General features: G+C 24.8%; 1 protein-coding gene across 1 annotated transcript; it reads left to right on the forward strand.

The window, feature by feature from the left end:
• Window positions 1-1,177: 1,177 nt before the first annotated feature.
• Window positions 1,178-13,566, forward strand: LOC105258253 (thyrotropin-releasing hormone-degrading ectoenzyme-like). The gene is made up of 15 exons (XM_025410069.1): window positions 1,178-1,255; window positions 2,627-3,129; window positions 3,660-4,100; window positions 4,479-4,659; window positions 6,677-6,815; window positions 7,075-7,156; window positions 7,797-8,146; window positions 9,291-9,565; window positions 10,043-10,257; window positions 10,396-10,689; window positions 10,749-11,233; window positions 11,625-11,691; window positions 12,187-12,256; window positions 12,818-12,913; window positions 13,258-13,566. Exons 1-15 carry the CDS (start codon window positions 1,178-1,180, stop codon window positions 13,411-13,413), a joined length of 3,432 nt encoding a protein of 1,143 aa, XP_025265854.1. The 3' UTR covers window positions 13,414-13,566.
• Window positions 13,567-23,498: the final 9,932 nt, after the last annotated feature.

Below are 23,498 nucleotides of genomic sequence, written 5' to 3' on the forward strand. Positions count from 1 at the left end.
GAATTATTTCTTTTCGACTGATCTTTTACATTTCCTTGAAATATACACATATCTGTAGGGTGTCTCCTGTCAAAGAATGGAAACTAATTTAGATTATATATATATATATATATATATATATATATATATATATATTATATTTGATATTATTATTGTTAGAAGCACTTTTAAATGTACTTCTTAAACTTAATAAGAAAAATTTAATTAGCAAATGTGTATGTAAATTTCTTTAAATATATTAACATTAAATATATATAACAGTTCTAATGTGTGTTGCTAATGTGTGAGCATTTCTTGATTATTTTTTCTTGATAAATATTTGTTACGTTCAGACTGAGGAAAAACTGGATAAGTATATGTTTTAATCCTTCTAATTAATACCAAGATTTTCTAACGTGATAAATTATTCTCTTAATTCGCATGCATTTGGTGATTCTAAAGTTATTTTAATGTCAAAAATCAAACATTTTATAATAAGATCTCGATCTTTATAATGCATGTAACATTAATATTTAAAAATTTTTAATTAAAATATCTTTGAAAGATTAAGAATTAAAATTATGTTTCGAAATATTAAGAACTTTGAGTCTATAACTTTTGATCCTTAGGACTGACAGAACACTAAATAATTGCATATATGTATAAGAACATGTAACATTAAAAACTTGAAAAATTCAAAATTAATCAAAAACGTTATATTATATCTTCCTTGTACATATCTTTTATTGATATAATATTTTATCATTTATGTAATAATAAACAAAAGTACGAAATTATATACGTATTATGCGACATAATTTGTATAATTTATTTCTACCTAATTTTTCTTTTGTAACGTGTTTTTTATTCTTTTTTATAGAGTAAGAAAATATTGATTTTGGACATTGAATATCATAAATCTACAACAAAAGCTAATAAATTAAGACGCAAATAGCGATGGATTGTTTGTTCATGAGAGAAAATATAAAAGAGAAAATAGAGAGAATAAAGAGAATAGAGAGTATAGAGAGATATACAACTTTTTAATTGTTCTAAAACGTATGTTAGAATTACTTTAAAATTAAATATATAAAGCAATAGAGTTAATTTAATGTGACATTTTATTCTGTTTATTGACTGATAAGGCACGTATTAAATTGATATCTTATTTTGAGACTTTCAAGGTTGTTTTTATAACATGTTTATTATGATATCACGTGTGGAACGTTGGCATTTCTCGATAATCTTCCAGAACAGCAAGATCAAGTTAATGCAGGTATATTTTTGATATTAATAATTCATAATACTAAAGCAATTAAATAATAAGTCATTTAAGTTAATTATAATTTACCACACATAAGAGTTTTATATATTACTACATAAGTACTATATGTGTTAAAACTTGATAAATTTGAAAAATGATTCTTTAAAATCGATATCATTTTTTGCACATTTTTACTGGAATAATATTTTAATATTAATTGCAATACAAAATATAACATGTAACATATATTACACGACATATACAATATTGTAAAATTCATTTCTGTTGAGTTCTTCTCTCGAAACGTATTTTTTATTCTGTTTATATGAAATTGTTTATAGAGAAAGAAAATATTAATTTTAAACATTTAATATAAAAAAGTCTACATCTTAATAAAGATATAAATGGAGATAAATTATTTGCTTAGAAGAAAGAAAATGAAAGTAAGAAATACAAGTTCATGATCAAAACGTTTTCCAAAAATAAATATTTCAAAATCAAATAACGCGAGAGTTAATTTAATCAAATGTTCACACTTTATTATTTATTTATTATTATTTATTTATTAAATTGGATTTCACACTACTTTAATTTTGAAAGTCGTTCTAATGATATGTTTATTGTGATTTCAGATATCGAACGTTGTTATTTCTCGGTAATTTCGCAGAAATCAAATTAATACAGATATTTTTGTCGATATTAATATTATGTATTAATTTGTCGATATTAATAATATTTATAATACGTATCAAATCAATAAGCTAACAACACTTAATTATTATCAAAAAATTAATTCTTCATCCGTAAACAACTATACGAGAGATGAGTTATCATAAAAGAAGATACCTATATAACCGTTTTAAAGATAAATAAAATGTGTACATTATATACGTTGAGGACAATATTTAAATAATTTTGAAGTATAATCACACAAAACAAGTATCATTCTTTTTGTCAAAAGTACCAGTCCTTTTCAAAATTATTAAAGAGAGATAGAATTTTAATTTGTAACATATATTATTATATTCCTTTTGAAATAAAAAACTTAATTTAATTTAAAATCAAACGTTTTGTAAAGCAATTCTTTATTAATTATATAAGCGTGATAAAACTTATGAATTTAATATATTCCATTTGTTAAAAAATATTAAAATATTATAATCTCTTCATCCTAAGACTTATATATTATTAACAAAAAATGATATTTTTACTTCATTTGTTTTTATACGTAACAAAAGCAATAATTAAAGCAAATTCTCATTATTTTATATATATATATATATATATATATATATATATATATATATAACACGCGCGCGCGCACACACACGCACACACACACACACATATATATATTATTTTATTTGTTGTTTTTTTTTCAAGAAGAAAATATGCTTATTTAAGACGAATGAGAGAGAGAAAATAAGTGACATGACATTCCTGAAAGTATTAAGTTGTAGTCTAATATTCATTGTCGCCGCGGCTTCTCTTATTGATGCACAATTGCCCGTACAACGCATTTTCTTAATGCCACTACAATATAATATTCACTTTGTACTATATGTCAATGCCAGTACCTTCCACGGCGAATACAATGCCGGCATTAATATTTCTCATAAAACGCAAGATATATATTTTTATACAGAAAATTTGTTTATAATTAAAGCTATTGTAACAAACAATACACAAATACCTAAAGGAAATGAGAAGAAAGTTTTCGCCCATAGGCCGAAGAAATTTATCTATGACACTGAAACATATGTAACCACCCTTTCTTTTCCGTATAATTTATCATCAGGATTTTACACTTTGAATGTGGAATTTTCTGGTCTTTTAGCTGAAGATGGAGGATTTAGAATTTACAAAAATAATCAAAATGATAGAATGTAAGTAGTTTAATGCGTTAAATAATTTAGACGTTACAAATATTATTCTTGCTTCAATTTTTGCAAACTGTTCGTATTGTTATTATTACTATGATGGCATAGTTTTAACATATATATATGATTTAATAAATTATTATTTAAAATATTATAATATAAAAAGTTTTCTTATGAATTTACAAAAAAAAAAATATCATAAAAAATGAAATTTAACAAAAAATATATTCCTATAATTAATTCATAAAAATAGTTTGTATAAGTATATAAAAAAAAAAAAGTATATAAAAATTATATTAAAAATTTATTAAGATAGATATTATATACAGAATGATGAAATTTAATATAAAATACGCTTTTTTAACATATTTTATTAATTATTTCATTAATTATTCTTTTAACACTATTTTTAAAATTCTTAATATAGATATGTATATTTTCTATTTTTCTTTCTTCCTCTTTTAATTTCTAATGCTTTAGCAGTATCTGAAAATATTTTGTTATTTAAAATATATTGTTATATGTGCTTGTGCTAGGTGGTTGGCCGCAACACATTATCACACATTTGCGACTCGAAGATTATTTCCACTTTTGAAGGATGCTGAGTTTGCTAGTTATAACATTTCTATAAAGCATCCTAAAAGCTACGTAGCTATATCAAATGTGCCCCTCCTAGAAGAAAATATGGATAAAAATGATATGCAATGGACACGCTTCAAACCTACTCCCTTGATACCTGCTTATTTCATAGCGGCTGTTGTAGCTCATCTCGCCGTTATTGTAGAAAATAGAAGTACCAAATTGTGGTGCAGAACAGACATAATACCACATGTGCAATTTGCATACATAGTTGCTACAAATATTGGGAACTTCTTAGATAAGTTTTTATATATCAAGGAAAGTTCGGAAAGAAACCATATCGTGATTCAGAAATTATTAGGTGAAGAAGATATAAAATTGGGATTTATTCTTTATGGGTAAACATATTTTGATTAAAAAACTATGTTAATTTCTACATTAAAACATAATATTATATTATTTTTCTCTATATATTCAATATTATAAAATTGGATATCTATATGTGTATACGTAATTAAAACACATATAAAATATTCTTTATTATTTCTTTCCTTTTGCAATTTTTTAACTGTATTTTGAATGATGTCGCAGTTGCAGAATCTGATTAACACACGAATTGATTTTAAAATATATTTAAGCTCTTAAAGAACTAATCTATTCTAATGATTCTCTCAATAGTATGTGTCTAATGATTGTACAAACATCCTTAAGTTAGCGATCGATAACGTAAGAAAAAGATTCCCGACTTCATTGTAATATTTGTGAATTATTTTTAGTGAAGAAGATATTATCTATAACGAAAAAATAGATTCTGAGATACGCAAAATTGAAATAACTCGAGTAATAGCATATAAAGTGGTGTACGAATGGTTTTATAATGCAATGAGTCCATATAAGTGGGAACCATGGTTAATCAAAGGTCTTGCTATGTTTTTTGGAATTTACATTGCCGATAAGGTTATTTTATATTTAACGTCAATTATTTTAATCACACACACATAATCGGGGTAATATAAAAATATTTATATTTCTATAACGATAATCAGCCAAAACTTAACACATAAGCAACATTAAATTAAAATATCATAATTTATATATATTGAATTTAATAATTAGAGATTTAGCTCAAGTAATCAAAAAATTAAAAAGAAAATGGCATAAGAGCGGTAATTGGAGCACAGAAAAGCAACAACACTTCTTTCTTTTTTCAATAATATTAGTTTATTAAAAAACCCATATTATAATAACAAAAAATGAACGTTTCGGATTATTTTTTATCCTTCTTCAGCACGATGTTAACAATATATATATATATATATATATATATATATATATATATATATATATATATACAGGGTGACCCATTTTAACTTAGGCAGCCAAATAACTCGAAAAATAAGCACACTACGAAAAAATGGTTAGAATCAAAATTTCGTCATTTCGAGGGGGACGTACAATGACGTTAAAATCACCCCTCTCCCTGGGCGGTGAGGGGGGGCAAGTTTGAAATCTTAAATGGGAACCCCTATTTTTTATTGCATATTCTTGTAGCTTATCTCGAGAGTTTTCCAAAACACTATAATTAAGTACCTTTTTATTAAGTACTTTTTGAGTTATAAGGCTTGAAATAATTTCTTAATTAATTTTACATAAACTAATTTTACATAAACCATAAAATATCTAGTAAACCATTCATTTTTCGATTATCTTACCTTCATACTTTTATGTACAAAATAATGAAAGGAATCAATTGGTGTAAAGAAAACACATTGTTTCTAAGAAAAAATATGTAATTTGCAATTAACAATTCCATATTTTTTCTTAAAAACAACTGTATATTTTCTTTACACCAATTGATTCCTCTCATTATTTTGTACATAAAAGTATGAAGGTAAGATAATCGAAAAATGAATGGTTTATTAGATATTTTATGGTTTATGTAAAATTAAGAAATTATTTTAAGCCTTATAACTCAAAAAGTACTTAATAAAAAGGTACTTAATTATAGTGTTTTGGAAAGCTCTCGAGATAAGCTACAAGAATATGCAATGAAAAATAGGGGGTTCCATTTAAGATTTCAAACTTGCCGCCCCTCACCGCCCAGGGGAAGGGGTGGGGGGGCTGATTTTAACGTCATTGTACGTCTCCCTCGAAATGACGAAATTTTGATTCTAACCATTTTTTCGTAGTGTGCTTATTTTTCGAGTTATTTGGCTGCCTAAGTTAAAATGGGTCACCCTGTATATATATATATATATATATATATATATATATATATATATATACATACATATATATATATATATATATACACATACATACATACATACATACATACATATATATATATATATGTGTGTGTGTGTGTGTGTGTGTGTGTGTGTGTGTGTGTATTTATTTATTACAGATAGTGCCGCATTAAATTAAACAAATTTGTTTCTTGAGCATCCTGCGGAGGTCTAGTAAGTGCCCTGCTTCCACGAACAGTTCATCGTCGAATCTCGAATTGATATGAGGCGCACAGCGATATACTATATTATTAATTGTAAAAAGCGCGGAATCTGATTTGCTGTGACGTCACACAGTATAATTATAGTATATTTTATTGACTTTTGGAAGCAGGGTGCTTACTAGACTTATGTGGGATGCAATTTGACGTCACTTATGCGTTGAGAAATAAGTTTAATGTAACACGTCACTCTATACATATATATTGTTTAACATCGTGCTGAAGAAGAATATTGACGTACATACTTTTAAATAATTTTAAAAATACTTAATTTGAAATGATATCATTGAATATCATTAGATACTCGAATATATTTTTTGAACTTAATAAGAAATATTCAATGAAGGAATATTTGTAAATTTTTTTTAATATATTGTAACAATTCTAATGTGTGTTGCTCATATATGTCACCACTTCTTTTGATTAAATATTTATTTAACTATATTAAAATCCTTTTGCGCTCAGACATTTCCGGATCTTCGGATAAAAGATTTCTTTGTGATTCAAATGCAACATGATGTTCTTCATTGGAGCACCAAGAATATGTGGCCATTCACAAAAGAATCAAGATTCAATTCTATTGAAATTCCCCATTATATCAAGGGTAATCAAGCAAATAAATTATTGATGATAAATTCTAAATACTATATAAATAACGTTATAATCAAAGAAATAAGTTAATTATAATTTATTTATATTATTAATTATTTAAATATTGATTTATCAAAAAAGTATAATTAAAATTAACTTTTATTTATTATTCATATAAGTCAGTTATGTTTATGAATTTATATATCCAAGTCATGTATAGCAAATTCATTTTATACATACTACATTTTACTTTATGATGTCAATCTTCATAGCAAGTATTATGTTCCGCACGTTACAAATTTTATTTACCGAAGAGATGTTTGAAAGTGGTATGAAGTTGTATTTACAATACCAGTGAGTAATATATATAGATATCAATATATTTATACTATAAATTTAAATACATAATTTTAAATGATTTTTTAATTTTGCTTTTATACAAATTAATTTTTTTTATTTTTTAATTTTTAAAATTTTTTTATTTACGTTTATTTCTGGAACTTCCTTTATTCTTTTCTGATTTCTAATTTCATTTATACTTAATTTTTACTAATAATTTCAAGACTTGTTAATTTTACATTTCATTTTATTATATTTCTACTTATTAATATTGTTATTTTAAATTTCATCTTCTTGCAATTTTTTTTATATTCTTCCTTTATCTACATCTCTGATTTTATTTCTTGTTTTTTAAATTCTCTACTTATATTCCCTAATTTTTTAATTTTCTACGTATATTTTTTTAATCGTTTTATATATATTTTATTTTTTTCCGTGATACATCTATCTTTTTAATTACTATTCTATTTCTTCTTTTTCGCTATTTATTAGTAATAATTTTCTTATCGTTTCAATGCTATTTGATATAATTTATACTATCTTCTTTCCTTTCACTTTTACTCTGTTCTGTAAAAATCATAATTGCTTTTCGGGATTTCTCTTAAGATATTTTTTTTATTCATTTTTTTTATCATTTACTGCTTTGGATTTTTAGTTCCTCAAGCAGTAAAGATTTTTGGGACACTATGCAATCAACCATGGATAAATCAGATTTCAAATCAGAACTCAAATACAATGTAACGGATAAAATAGCTAGTTGGACACGACTAAATCATTACCCTGTGATTAATGTGAAAAGAAATTATAATAATAATTGGATGACTATATCGATAGAAAATTTTAATTATTTTGTTACATGGATATTTGTGAATATTACTACACAGGAGTATTTCGATTCGAAGAAATTGTTGACTTCAGTGTGGTTAAAACCAAATATTTCGTACCATGCAAAAATAGATTTCATAGATGAGAATTACTGGATATTGGCCAATTTACAACAAAGTGGTAAATATTGATCGATAAATTTGTTAGTTATACTTTTATGTATGTAGCTGCTCTTTGCACATTTATACATTTTCTTAAAAGTAATTACATGATTTCTTTACATCAATCGATTCCTTTCATTATTCTGTAGATAAAAGTATTAAGATAAGATAATCGAAAAATAAATATTTTACGAAATATTTTAGAAGGTTCATGTAAAATTTTGTGAACTTAAAGTATGATATATCTCGTGAATTATTCAATTTTAGGCTATTCTTATAACTTTTTACGAGGAATATTGTGAGTAATTGGTTTATATAATAGACAAATTACAATAGTTTTGTTTAAATATAAACTAGATTGTCCTTGACCCATACCCAAAGTTCAACTAACTAATATTATTATCTTCTTTTTCCCTGCAAATTCTACAACTTTCATTTGAAACATTTTTCTCCAAAACGCCTGTTTTCGAGTTATTATTATATGAAAGTTCTTAGATAATTTAATATATTATTTAAATTATAGAAATAATATAAATTTTTTCGGTGAATATATTAGTTATAGAGAGAGACAACATTTTACTTAAGAATCCAACAATGATTACAATTATTTAATAATTTATATTTAATAATTTAATTATTGTGTGATTTAATTATAATTATATTTAATTATTAAATATATTTACGATTTAATTTTAATTATCTATTTATTGTCTAATAATTTAATTATTGGATGATTTAATTATAATAATATGTTAGCGAAGCATGCTCTTCTTTGTTTATATTATTGAGTTGTAATGAAGGAAGTATGCTTAAGAAACATTGTCTTATTATTTTGCCTCATTTAAAAACTTGTACGATTCATAAAATATAATTTTCTTTTTATTATTATTGATTATCATGAATGTAGTTAAAATAAATTTAAGTTGACATAACTCTTTGCAGTTCTCTAAAAATATAGATTTATTACTGTGACATAATTTGATTTAATATTGAAAATTTACAATTTACTTCTTATAATAATTATAACTTTTAATACACAATTTTTAATACATTTTTTATACGTTTTGAATATAAGGAGCCAAGAGTATTTCAAATAATTCCTTGACAAATTCAATAAAAAGTTTAAATTAAATTACCGATAGAATTTATTTAACATTCGACAGGATGCTATCGCGTCAATTATGATGTCGAGAATTGGAAAAGACTTGTGAGATACCTGCACACTAATTCCTTCAGAAAAATACATGTACTCGATCGTGCTAAACTCATCGACGACGCATTTCACTTTGTGATGACAGGCAAATTACAACGTGATATATTCTTCAATATTTCACACTATCTATCGCAAGATACAGATTATATCGCATGGTATCCTATGTTCAAGAACTTGGAATATATATCGGGTTTCTTTGCATTTCCAGAAAGCTTATTTATAAAGGTATACATAACATTAAGATTTATGTAAATAAAAAAATGTGTGTTTCAATAATTTATATACGTTTATTTTAACAACATATATGACATTTATATTTTAAAATTATTTTTGATAAATTACAAATAAGTATACACAATGTTTAACCTTCAAAGATGCACGAAACAACATTCGCTTTTAAATTCTCATGCAATAATTTGTATACTACTAAGATAAGCAATAATTAAAATCAAATTATATTAATAAGGTATAATATAATCATGCAATTATTATTATCTTTTTAATCTTATAAAAACATTATTACATTATTATATTATTGGCATAGCTTTTTAAATAACAGCATATGTGCGGACAAACTTTTTTAATTTTTCTATAACATAATATATATTTTCTATAACATAATATTCTATAAATAAATATCTAATTATAAAATTATAAATAAATATAGAAATAAATTTTTATACATTATTTTACAATTTGTAGGCGGAAATAATACAATTCATGAAAGAGATTTTATGGAAATTACAATATCCCATTTTTTATCAAGATAAGAACCTTTATGGCAGCATTTTCAATAAATGTTTGAGACAAGATGCTGCAAAATTGTTATGCCTCGTGAATTATGATTCTTGTTTGTCGAATTCTAATACTGAATTGAAATCGTATCTCTTCTATCGTAACACATTATTATCATATAAGTAATTACAATTTGCAATTATTTCTCAATCACGATCATTTTATAAAAACATTTTATTTTGTAAAATATTTATGTAAATATCAAGATGTAAGATTATGGATTCTAATAATATATTTTTATTTTATTTTAAATATTGTAGAATTTGGCCGGAATGGAAAGAATGGACATTCTGCAATGGTTTAAAAATAGCCAATAACGATATTTGGATGCAAGTGTTTGATATATATTTGAAGGAATCAGATTCTAGTGTTTTAAAATTTTTATCCTGTTCCCAAAAGCCTTCATTTATTCTCCAGTATATACATTTAATGACTAATATGACAAATGTAACAGCTATCGATCGTATAAACAGTTTTTGTACTATTATTGCGAGGCATGCAAGGACTACATTATTTCAATTCATTTTAGATCATTTAATGGAAATAAAACCAAAGTAATGACCTTTTTATATATATGTATCAATAACAATAACAATAACAATAACAATAACAGTGACAGTGACAGTGACAGTGACAGTGACAGTGACAGTGACAGTGACAGTGACAGTGACAGTGACAGTGACAGTGACAGTGACAGTGACAGTGACAGTGACAGTGACAGTGACAGTGACAGTGACAGTGACAGTGACAGTGACAGTGACAGTGACAGTGACAGTGACAGTGACAGTGACAGTGACAGTGACAGTGACAGTGACAGTGACAGTGACAGTGACAGTGACAGTGACAGTGACAGTGACAGTGACAGTGACAGTGACAGTGACAGTGACAGTGACAGTGACAGTGACAGTGACAGTGACAGTGACAGTGACAGTGACAGTGACAGTGACAGTGACAGTGACAGTGACAGTGACAGTGACAGTGACAGTGACAGTGACAGTGACAGTGACAGTGACAGTGACAGTGACAGTGACAGTGACAGTGACAGTGACAGTGACAGTGACAGTGACAGTGACAGTGACAGTGACAGTGACAGTGACAGTGACAATGACAATGACAATGACAATAATAATAATAACAATAACAATAATAATAATAATAATAATAATAATAAGCAAATCTTGTTTAAGACCAAGAAGAGCGCAAAAGTTATTGCGTGTTTTTTAAATCTATAATTTTTAAAAGAAACCAATTTCTAAAAGTACAAACGTTTCGATTCCTTTCGGATCCTCCTCAGTGTGATAATAATAATTTAATAGAACATATTAAAGAAATACTTGAATAAATATATAAAATATAAAAATAAAACAAACGGGAAGCACTGTCGAATGATAAAACTGTAAAAATAGACATCAATATCGTGGTCGAATCGGTGAAAGTAACCGATAAGTATACTATTTATCGAATACTAAATATTTGTTTCTCGCAAAAGCGTTGGCCATCAAACTTACGCTCAAATATCCCATTGAAATCCATCCTGCCATGACACAAACAGCATTGTACATTAAAAAAACAGACCGTCGTCTATTGCGAAGGATGATGAGGAATATAATGGTTTAACATCGTATGAATTTTAGAATGAATAGACACCGTCTTACGTCCCAAAAAAATTTTGCGTTAGTTTGGCGTATTATTCAGTTTTAATTTAAATCTTATCGATTACCTTCGCCGACTCGACCGCGATATCGATGTTTATTTTTACAATTTTATCATTCGATCTGTACAATCCTAAAGGGGCACAAACGTGTGTATTTTTAGAAATTGGTTTCTTTTTAAAAATTATAGATTTATAAGCCACGCAATATCACTTACACTCTTCTTGGTCTTAAACAAATTCTCCTTATTATTTCATTATTATTAATTTATTATTTAGAACAATTATACGTAGATTTATATTTTTAATTTTTTTGATTCTTGGTAAATATAATACTTGTACAATTATGAAGATTTCCTCCATTATTTAATTATATAAATTTATACTTTTGTTTTTATAGAGAAATCAGCCTTATTAAAGCATTAATTATGATTATTAATCATGTATATTCTGAACAACAAATTAATGAGGTAAATTTTTTAAACTTATATGTAGATTTTTATACACATGTACACACATAATTGTTTATTAATCTCTTGTTTTGAATCTTAATTAACAATGCATATACCGTCTATCTGAAAATATTTTAGATTTATGTGTACTGTGATATATGTATTAAAATAGCCGATTATTGACAACATCGGGATATTTATGTAAATTATAAAGCTTTTTCTATTCTTATTTTTGTTAATTGCATGTTATTTTCATTTATCTTAAACTCAACGCAATTTCAGAATAAGTATTAAGCAGGTTCTCTTCTTATTGGTTTTTTGGAAGCTATTAATAATGTGTAAAAAAGAGAGGGAATTACATTCCATTATGTGATCTATTATATACTAATGTATATATTACATAATACTATATATAGGAAGCTTTTAACTTAATTGATCTTTTCTTACATCAGTATAAAATCTTATCAGACAGACGTTCATTGTATAATTATATTATAAAAAAATTTGATGCTATTAAATTTTATTCTTATGATACAAAATTACCACTTACATATTAATCTAAAAAATAATTTATTTTAGATAAAGAAATACGTAAAATTTAATTTCAAGATATCATACAGTTTCAGTAATCCAAAATTCAGAATTAGATATGAATTTCATAATGTAAACGATACGGTAAATTTTAGAAATTTAAATATACATATTTATATACATATTACTTACATATTTATTATTAATATACATATTTAATTATCAATTTCTTGTTATTAAATATATTTATACATTTATTTTTATATTATCTTAACTATCTTATGCTAATTATGCTAATAGCCAAAAGTTTTGACTGACTTTTATACATTATTTACTATTATATTTTATTTATTTTTATTTACTGTTATATTATATTTTAAATATAAAAATATAAAAATATAAAAATATTATAATAAATATAAAAATATAAAAAATTAAATATGTAAAGAAGATACTGTTGAAATAAATATGAAAATAATCCGTTTTAGATAGGTGAATACGTTCTCTTTAATGATAATACGGAGAGTATAATAATGGATATAAACCACAAGATAAGACTACGTTGGCATCAAATAAGGACTCAGTTGCACGAATATCGATATCTTATAGAAGAGTACGATGATACTTCTAAAGCTTCTTGGTGATATTTGTAGCTAATTAATTGATTAATTAAGAGAAGATAACTAAATGTAATGCATGCTCATATTTACTTTTAATATATGAATTGTTTTTATGTTTTTATTTATTCATTTTGATTAAAAATATACATTCACGAATAAAACGAATAACACGATACAATAATGACAATAAAGCGATTGAGTCATAATGGAATAAAAAGTTAAGGAATTTTATTAAAATAGGTAGTAAACATTATGACATCTTTTTTCTTTTGCGAGCTTTTTAGTTACTTCTTACAATTTTTCTAGTTTTTAAAGTAATAATTTTGTGTGCGATAATTAAAAAATAATATTTCTTTCAAGATGAATGTATTTATGTAATACATATATAAAGTATTTCACAATTACTAATTTTATAAAACATTCGTAAAATATTGATCATAAATTCAAAGAGTTAATAATTAATGATAATTATTTTTCTTGAATAAAATATGAGAGACGCGCTGGATGTAATTTTATTGTACTCTACATAAGAAAAAAATATATAATACAGTGTATTAAATGAGCGTCAAATAATCGTTACAACAGAATAATATCGATTGAACAATGCAAAAAGTAAAAAATAAACATCTCACTGACGCAAGGTATAAAAAGAAATTAGAAGAAAAACAGAAAAGGACATGGTTATCAAAATTGTAACTATAGTAGCTCAGTGATAATAAAAATGTATCTCAAACAATTTTTTATGATAATTATATTAACTCTAGAAAAAGAAGAGAGAAAAAATGATCAAGCAGATGATACATGATAAACTAAAATCAAAATAAATAAATAGATTAAAATAAAATATCAGAAATGCTGTACTGAATTAGATTTAACAAATTGATTTGAACTTAACTTAATTTCTTCGTCGAATTTAGAGTTTAAATAATTTTTTGTCAGATTGAATTCAATACAGATAGTACTGAGATTATTTTATTTCAAAAAATTGCAAATTAGAACAAATTGCATATTTTAGTCCTTTTATAATTAATAAAAAAACTTTTTAACGTAAAGAAGTAATTCATTCTCTTAATTCGAAGATTTCTAAGGCTTCTAAAAATCTTCTAACGTTCTAGAATGATGTCAATACTTTATGGTACTTGCTGCACGCAAGATAGCAGTAATAGTAGATCAGTTATCATATATGTATATATAGCGCAAATATTTGAAATCTGTAATTTGATGTCACTAATAAAAAATGAATTAACATTTATGTTTATATTAAAATTAAAAAGCTTAAATGTTACACATTTAGCATGTTATTCGAGAGAATTGATATAATATAAAATAATTATTCATGATCTATTAGATATGTATGTCTATGTATGTGTAAACTTGTAATGTGAGAAATTTGATGAACACAAGAGAATTTATTATCTATAGATGTTATATCTTTTTATTCATTAGATTATAATATATTATCTTAGTGTGTGTTCATGCAATACTAACAATATAACATATAATATTATGAAATTTGTTTCTTTTTAGAATTATTCTTTATTCTATTAATTTCTATTAATTTCTACTGCTTTTATTTTAAAAAGGTATTATTATATAGTTTTAGACAATCAATATATTAAAAGTATTTACTTATATTTTACTTTAATATATTAGAAGTATTTACGTTGATCCTTATATTGTGCTATAAGCGATGACAAAACTAATAAAAAAATTGTGCACAAACTGTAATATTCTTAATATAAAAATTAATACCAAACATGTATTCATTTTGTAATTTACTGTTATTTTTAATAGAAAGATTATAAAAATTACGAATATATTTTACTTTTCCTACGATAAATATATGCATATGTTAATAATAATGTATATAAAAAAGGTTCAGGCTTAAAAAATAGAAAGAGTAAAACATTATATAATTTTATACCTTAAGAAACATGTACTTAAAATAATTTTAATATAAAGTTCTATGATAAAATTCATAGTTCAAATAGTTTATAAAGTTCTAATTGAAATCATGAATATTCCAACAAAAAGAAATTTAAAAATAATTTTTTTAAATCACTTCACACTTTTATTCGATATTTCTTCATATTTAATTAACAATATTTAGCAATATTATCTGATGAGAGGGATAGCGATAAAATTCTTTTGTTAAAATGACAATTTTGTATAAGAACGCGAAAAGAACGAGCACGATATTTTCGCAATCATAATTTATTAATTTATTTTACTAATATTCAGTTTTGCGCGAGATATAGAATTTATAAATATAATAGATAAGTTTAACGGAAAGCGTATCATTAAATTTATAATAATTGACTCGCGATTATGTAACGAAGGCATTTGTCAAATTTTGTAAAGCTTTTATTTAATCATTAATTTAGCATCGAATTTTTATATTTTATATAAAAATTTTTCGATTTTATTAATGAACTCTTTGATATGAAAATACAAACAGTTACTTTTTTGTGAATATTTCAAAAATATATACTGTAGAAACAAATACTTTAATTTAATAAATTATTATTATGTTAATTACTATTATGCAATCATTATATGTATATTTTCGATAATTTTTCGTGTAATTTACGTTTAAGATTTTACAATCGTAAATACAATTTCATATAATATAATTATAGTCATAATTGTATTGTATTTTACAATTAAAATATCAATATCAAATTACTATTAAAATACAATTATAACTATTATATACAATTTACAAATTTATGATGCTATCAATGTCAAATAATAATATTCAATTTATTCAAATATTTAATAACATCAATAATTTGATATTGATAGCATTAACATTTGAATTTAATATTTAACTTGATACTTATATATTTTTAAGTTTTAAAATAAAATATAACATGTTGAGATAAATATTTCTTAAACGTTAATAATAATGCAATTTCTTTAATATTCCTGAAGATAATTTTGATAATTTAAATTTCATTTTTAATACATTTTTATTTTAAAACATATTATTTATTTTTACAATATTTTTAAAAATAAATTCAATTTAATTAAAATAAATTTAATTTACCCCTAAGATTATTGGAATATTAAAAGAAAGAATGAATCTTATCTAATAGCTAATAACCCTACTTTCTGATTGACTGAAATTATTCGAGATTTGTGGAACCTATTTCTAATCATCACCTAACCTAATCGAGTATATATTTTAATCACGTGCCCTAATTACGAATACATGCCCTAATCGCGTGTCCTAACCGCGTACCCTAACTGTGTGCTCTTCAGGCCAGTTGAACTTACCTTTCATTGATCCTGGCTATTTTCTTTCTCGATCTCTAATCAGAGATCGAATAAGGGGATCGAATAAACACTCGGGATAAACACTCCTTTTTTGTCGGATAATTACCGGCAAATAAGCGTGAAATATTTACGCTCATTTAGTAACGATCATTCCATTTTACAATCGTTCGTTAAATATTTGAATATAACTTTATTTTAACTGAAATAAAGCCAAATTACTACAAATTTTTATATATTTTATATTTTGGAATAAAATATAAAATTAATTTGTGTATAATTTTTATTATATTACAAATTATTTAATTAATTAATCATTTGACTTTATATTAAGTTAAAGTAAAGTTTAAAAACAATATCTACAAACAAATTCTACGATGTATGAGCTATAAGGAATTAGAAAATAAGTGCGCGTTATATGAATAAATTAGCATAAGAAATTGATAAAATTGATAAAATTGTAAATGCATGTTCTTTAGTTAATAAATTAGACAAAATCTTTATCAAAAAATCTTTTCTGATTTCTTCTTTTTTTAATTAATATTTTAATATATTTTTGTAATAGATGTAAAGCATTTCGAAAGAATTTATTAAAATTTATTTTATTTAATCCATCCTAGCTCATTCATTTTAAGGCAACGGATTTATCTACAATTTACAATCTACATCTTTATCTACAATCACTACGAATCCGTTACCGTAAAATTAAATAAAAGTTTTATTCACTCACCGGCACTGATGCGCAAGTTGCGGAGTTGTGTATCAAAGCTAGTTGTCTGTAACATACAAATATAAAATTCATTTATAATAATGCTCACAAAATGCAATTAATATTTTTAAAAAATTTTATCGCGTGGAATTTTATATCCGATGTGTAAAATAATAAGCAAATAAACACGTATGAAAAAATTTTATAAATTTTTGAAATTGTATTTTAAATAGAAAATTTTATATGACTTTTATAAAAATCTTTTTCTTTAATTCATTTAAGTAATAAGATCGAATTATTGTTCGTTTATAACAAGTTAACGACTTATAACAATTAATATATAAATAATAGATATTCACCATCAGGTTGCTCCGCCGATGTAAGATGCCTCTCCCAGGCCTCCTCCTCCTCTCATGTTGTTGGCGCGCGATACTTTTAACGACACTCCCGCACTCGCGAGCGACATTTTTATATCGCTATTTTCGTTATTTTACGCGCGATACTGAACGGCACTCCCGGCACTATTTCGATGCGATTAAAAATTTTATATTTGATCGCGCGATGTATATACTTAATATGTATATACCTTTAACGGCCCTCCCTAATATGTATATACCTAACGCGACGCGTTGACGAAGCGCTTGCCATCCGCGGCAAGTTGACGGCACCGACGACCCGAAAGGGTACTTAGCTTCTCATTCAGGCACCTTAAGATTTATCATAAATTGAAAAATTTAAGATAAACCTCAAGGCACCATCCAAGTACTAAGCCCTCCCACCGCGACAAGGTGTACCCCATGGGAGGGTTATATTATATATAATTTTATATATAATATAATACATAATTTGAAATTTATTTTGTAATATAGCACATTAATTTAAATTCGCAAATATAAACGATAAATAAAAATATAAAAGATAAAAGAAAATCTATTATATAGAGCAATGTTCAAAATAATTGATTTTAAAACTAATTGTTGCGCGCAATTAACTTTTAATTTTAAATAGATATATTTTAATGTTATAAATCGCGTAATTACAAAATAATTTATATTTCTTATAGATGTAAACTTTTAAAAATATAATACATAAAAAATTCTATTTATATATGAAATATTTAGATAAATATATTTATATATATATTATTATATTATTCTTTTTATTTATTATTATTTTTATTTTTTTTATTATTATATTATTATTTTTATTTATTATTTATATTATTCATCGATAATATCGGTGCGCGTATTTTTCGACCGATCGGATTCCGACGGGATGGGCAATCCGTCATACTGCCGTATATTCAAGCGCAACACCCTGTATATATTTGCAAAATATTAAATTATTTTAATTTATAAGATTAATTAATGATTTTACTTATTAAATGATTAATGTTTAAATTAGGAGCCTTCATACTGTTAATTATTTGGATCTACAATTCGATTGTTTTATTGCGCGACTTCAATTTAAATTATATTTAAATCTTAAAGAAATAAAGCGATAAAGCGCATTATGGCGAAATATATTTGATTCTAAATATCATTAAAGAAATAATTATTGTCCGTAAAGATTGCAATGAAACAATAATTTATTATTTTAAATCCCTTCTCTATCAATATAATTCTTGATTAAATTAATAAATTATACGGAGCGTATGTTTCGTTCATCGTTGAATTATTATTCATTATCGAAATCATTGTTTTCAGAAATTACCAGGAAAATCTTCAATCTTATACAATAAAAATCTCGAATTTTCAACAGAACACCGAATTAGACGTCGCGAATTGATCTTATAAGAACCGATAAAAAATAATTTTTCATAATGAAAATCGTTTCTATTCCTCATCGATATTTTGCTGTTTCTCGTGATACTTTCATTCATTTAAATTCTTTGTCGCATTTGAATTCATTCGCGAAAGTATTCGCAATTGCATTAAAAACAAAATTCGATAATATACGAAGCATTTTGCATCACTATTTTACTCAAATGTCATAGTGTGAATAATAGCAAAACCGTAAGATATAAATATTAGCGCGTTACTGTTTATGCCGTCAGTATGATGTTATATAGATAATTTGCTGAAACATTTTACGTATTTTAACATCAACAAAATATTAAATTGTAAGAGTTTTTAAATTTATAGATTAATTAAATAATTATTTGTTAAACAATTAATTAATATACGAAATTTCGTATCATTACTTATTGCTTGAATATCACTGAACAAATGATAGCAAAACTTTAATGTATAAACAACGCGCTACTGTTTACGTCGCCAAAGTTATGATTTTATTAATAATTCGTTGCCGAAATGTTTTATGTATTATAAAATACGCGCAGAATATTAAATTATAGAAGTATTTTAATTTATTGATTAAAATTGATTATTTATTAAACAATTCATTATGGAATTTTATGCATAAAATATCTAAATAATATATTATTGTGAAGTAATTTTTGAAATATTACTATCTACATAAAAGTATTAATTAATGGGAGAGCATTTATTATAGCTATTTTTAATATATTAAAATAAGATAAAAAATAGTATATTAAAAATAAGATAATCTAGAATATTTTATATATATGTTATATTAATATAACTTAAAAATTTAAATAATTTAGATAATTTACAATAAGAGTGAGAGGGGGGGGGAGAGAGAGAGAGAATCGTTATCGAGGAAATGCAATAAATAATATGATTTGAATATAAATGATATATATAAATCTAACATATAAATGATATATATAATATAGTTTGAATATAAATATAAATATAAGAATGATAAATATAAATGATAAATAATTTATAAAGTATTTATCGGATATTGTTGCTCAATACGTTGCCAGTGCTTTTTCAGACTTGCTTTTCCTCTCCTTTGCTATTTCTTCGTTGCACTCACATTCACTCCCGAAAAGAAGATTAATTAAGATTAGTATACGTAATAATCGTGAGACACTTTGCACGACACTCCCGATCACGTAGTAATTACAATTAAAAGTTTAGCAAGTATTAATTATAATTATCATAGCGAATTATGTTTTAACTACTAGTCATAATTGCGTTTTATCGTTAGAGAGAAAATTTAATGATATACGAAGTAGAGCGATTTCGCTCTTTACTCCTCGAATGTTGCCGTGCGAATGATATCAAGGCTATACATGTAAACACAGCGCGTTATATGCCGCCAAGACCGAACGTGTTATTGTTCATTCATTGCCGATATATTTCACGTATTTTAACATATACACGGAATATTAAAGTGTGTGTGTGTGTGTGTGTGTCTAGGAGTATTTTAGATTATATAGATTAATTAAATAATATTTCTTAAAGGATTGATGTATCACAAAGCTGTTCATTATGTTAATTACTTCGATTTATGATTCGATTGTTGTGCTGTGCGTTTTGAATTTAAATTATATTTAAATAATTGAAAAATAGACCGAGATAAAGCGTCGCGGTCGAATTATATTTGATTCTATAAATATCATTAAAGTAATAATTTCTTCTTGTAAAAATCAATTTGATATAAATTATAATTTATTATTTTAGATTTCAGTTTCTATGATTCTTACCTGATCAAATGAATAAATTACGTAAAATATGTGCTTCGAGAACTTTCATCGCGATATATATATATGTATGTATATAATAATTTATGTAAATTGAAGTGAAGTAATGATCCGATACTCTTCGTATATTGTGAATTTCTTTTTTAAATGTAATTGCGAATAGTTGCGCGAGTGAGTGCAAGTGCCTTGAGGAATTTGAATGAGTACAAGTGCCACGAGAAACAACAAAGAGAGCAGGAGAAAAAAAATTTAAATAACGGACGGATCAATGAGATATATGGTAAGTATTTACATAAATTATTTATATAATGTGCCATGCTATATGTGTGAGTCATTTCTTAACCTTTTAATTATGGATATGTATTCATAATATTAAACGCAAAAATAAAATTTCATTAACCGCAAATAATTATTAAAAAAGTGCCCACTACGTAAGAAAAATAAATAAGTAAGTAAATGAAATAAATTATTGAATGAATAAAATAAATATAACTGTAGATAGATCCGAGATAATATAACGTAAACAAATGAAACTAATGAAATTGTCAATAAGCGATCTCGTGTATTTATATTTTTATTTATATTATTTATATTATTAAAGAGAAGACTAAGAGATGTCATGGCCCGCTTTTTAGGTGGTCTTTGAAAATGATACGCTTTTTGAAGACATTAAAAAGAGGGCAACATATATATTATACTCTAAGAACATTCGTGGACATTAGTTTTGTAGTTCATGTCCACGTTTTTAATGTTCATAGAGGGGGGCATATCGCTTTCAGGGATCATCTAAAAGCGGGCCATGACACCTCTCGGTCTTTTGTCTGTGTTCATGCTTGAGATGACTGAGTAAAATAAAACATGAGCTTTTTTGTTGCTTTGATATGCACATTTATTTGTAATGGACACAAACAATCTTGCTTGCTCAGCACAAAGAGATTGACTGAAACGCTGCGATATAGACACCACCGAGCGAGAGGGCTCAAAACCAAAGATAAGAAGCGCGGTCATTGTCTCTTGCCCCTCCTGATTGATTTTCTGATCGGCAACTAAGCAAAGAATAATGCATGAAGGAGAGACTAAACACGATTAAGACCAAGATTTTTTTAACGTGATAAATTATTTTCTTAATTCGCAGACGTCCGATGATTCTAAAGTTATTTTAATGTCGAAAATTAAACGTTTTATAACAAGATCTCGATTTTTATAATGCATGTAACATTAATACTTAAAAATTTTTAATTAAAACATCCTTCAAAAATTAAAAATTAAAATTATATTACGAAATATTAAGAATTTTGAATCTACAATTTTCGATATCTTTTTAGGACTGATATAACACTAAATAATTGCATATATGTATAAAAACATGTAACATAAAAAATTTGATAAATTCAAAATTAATTAAAAACGTTGTATCTTCCTTGCACATATTTTCTTATTGATATAATATTTTATCATTTATGTAATAATTAAATAAAAGTTCGAAATTATATAACATATTTTACGACATAATTTGCAACATTTATTTCTACCTAGTTTCTTTTTCGAAACTTGTTTTTTATTCTATTTATAGAGTAAAAAAATATTGATTTTGAACATTGAGTACCATATACCTACAACTAAGGCTAATAAATTAAGACACAAATAGTAATGGATTGTTTGAGAAAAAATAAAAGAGAGAAAATAGAGGGAATAGAGAGAATAGAGAGAATAGAGAGTATAGAAAAATATACAATTTTTTAATTGCTATAAAACGTATGTCAAAATTACTTTAAAATTAAATATAAAGAGCAAGAGTTAATTTAATCATATGACATTTTATTCTGCTTACTGACTGGTATGGCACGTATTAAATTGACATATTATTTTGAGATTTTCAAGATTGTCTTCATAACATGCTTATTATGATATCGCGTGTCAAACGTTGGCATTTCTCGATAGTATTTCAGAACAGCAAGATCAAGTTATATAGCGAGGTATATTTCCAATATTAATAATTTATGATAATAAAGTGTTAATTACAACTTAATTATTATCTAATATAAAGAACTAAATTTTGATCAGCTGACATCATAATATATAAGGTAAGTTATAACAAAACGGAATACATAGCAGTTTAAAAAAAATGTACATTATATACGTTGAGGACAAATAATTTAAATAATTTAAATAATTTTAACATACAAACATAACAAATTTAGTATTTTCCTAAGAAACGATATTTACAAAACTATCGATTTTAAAGATATTAAAGGAAAAAGAGTTTAATTTCACAAGCATGTAAATTATTATATACGTATTATTATCTTAAAAATAAATTCAATTTAACTTAAAATCAAACATTTAATAAAGAAATTTTTTACATAATATGTCAAAACTTGATAAATTTGAAAACTGATTATCTAAGAACGAGATCATTTTTTATACACTTTTTACTGGAATAAAGTTTTAATACTAATTATAATACAAAAAACGACATTATGTAACATATATTACACGACATATAATATTGCGAAATTCATTTCTGTCGAGTTTTTCCCTTAAAACCTT

This window comes from Camponotus floridanus, unplaced genomic scaffold, assembly GCF_003227725.1.
Source record: "Camponotus floridanus strain SB8 unplaced genomic scaffold, Cflo_v7.5 scaffold3, whole genome shotgun sequence".
Taxonomy (NCBI): Eukaryota; Metazoa; Arthropoda; class Insecta; order Hymenoptera; family Formicidae; genus Camponotus; species Camponotus floridanus.

What these genes read in the sequence shown, in the direction of transcription:
- LOC105258253 (XM_025410069.1), top strand. Translation starts at nt 1,178, where the DNA reads ATGTTTATTATGATATCACGTGTGGAACGTTGGCATTTCTCGATAATC. An exon ending in CAGAAAGCTTATTTATAAAG is followed by an intron (nt 9,566 to 10,042) that starts GTATACATAACA and finishes TACAATTTGTAG; the next exon opens with GCGGAAATAATACAATTCAT. An exon ending in CAGTGACAGTGACAGTGACA is followed by an intron (nt 11,234 to 11,624) that starts GTGACAATGACA and finishes TTCTCGCAAAAG; the next exon opens with CGTTGGCCATCAAACTTACG.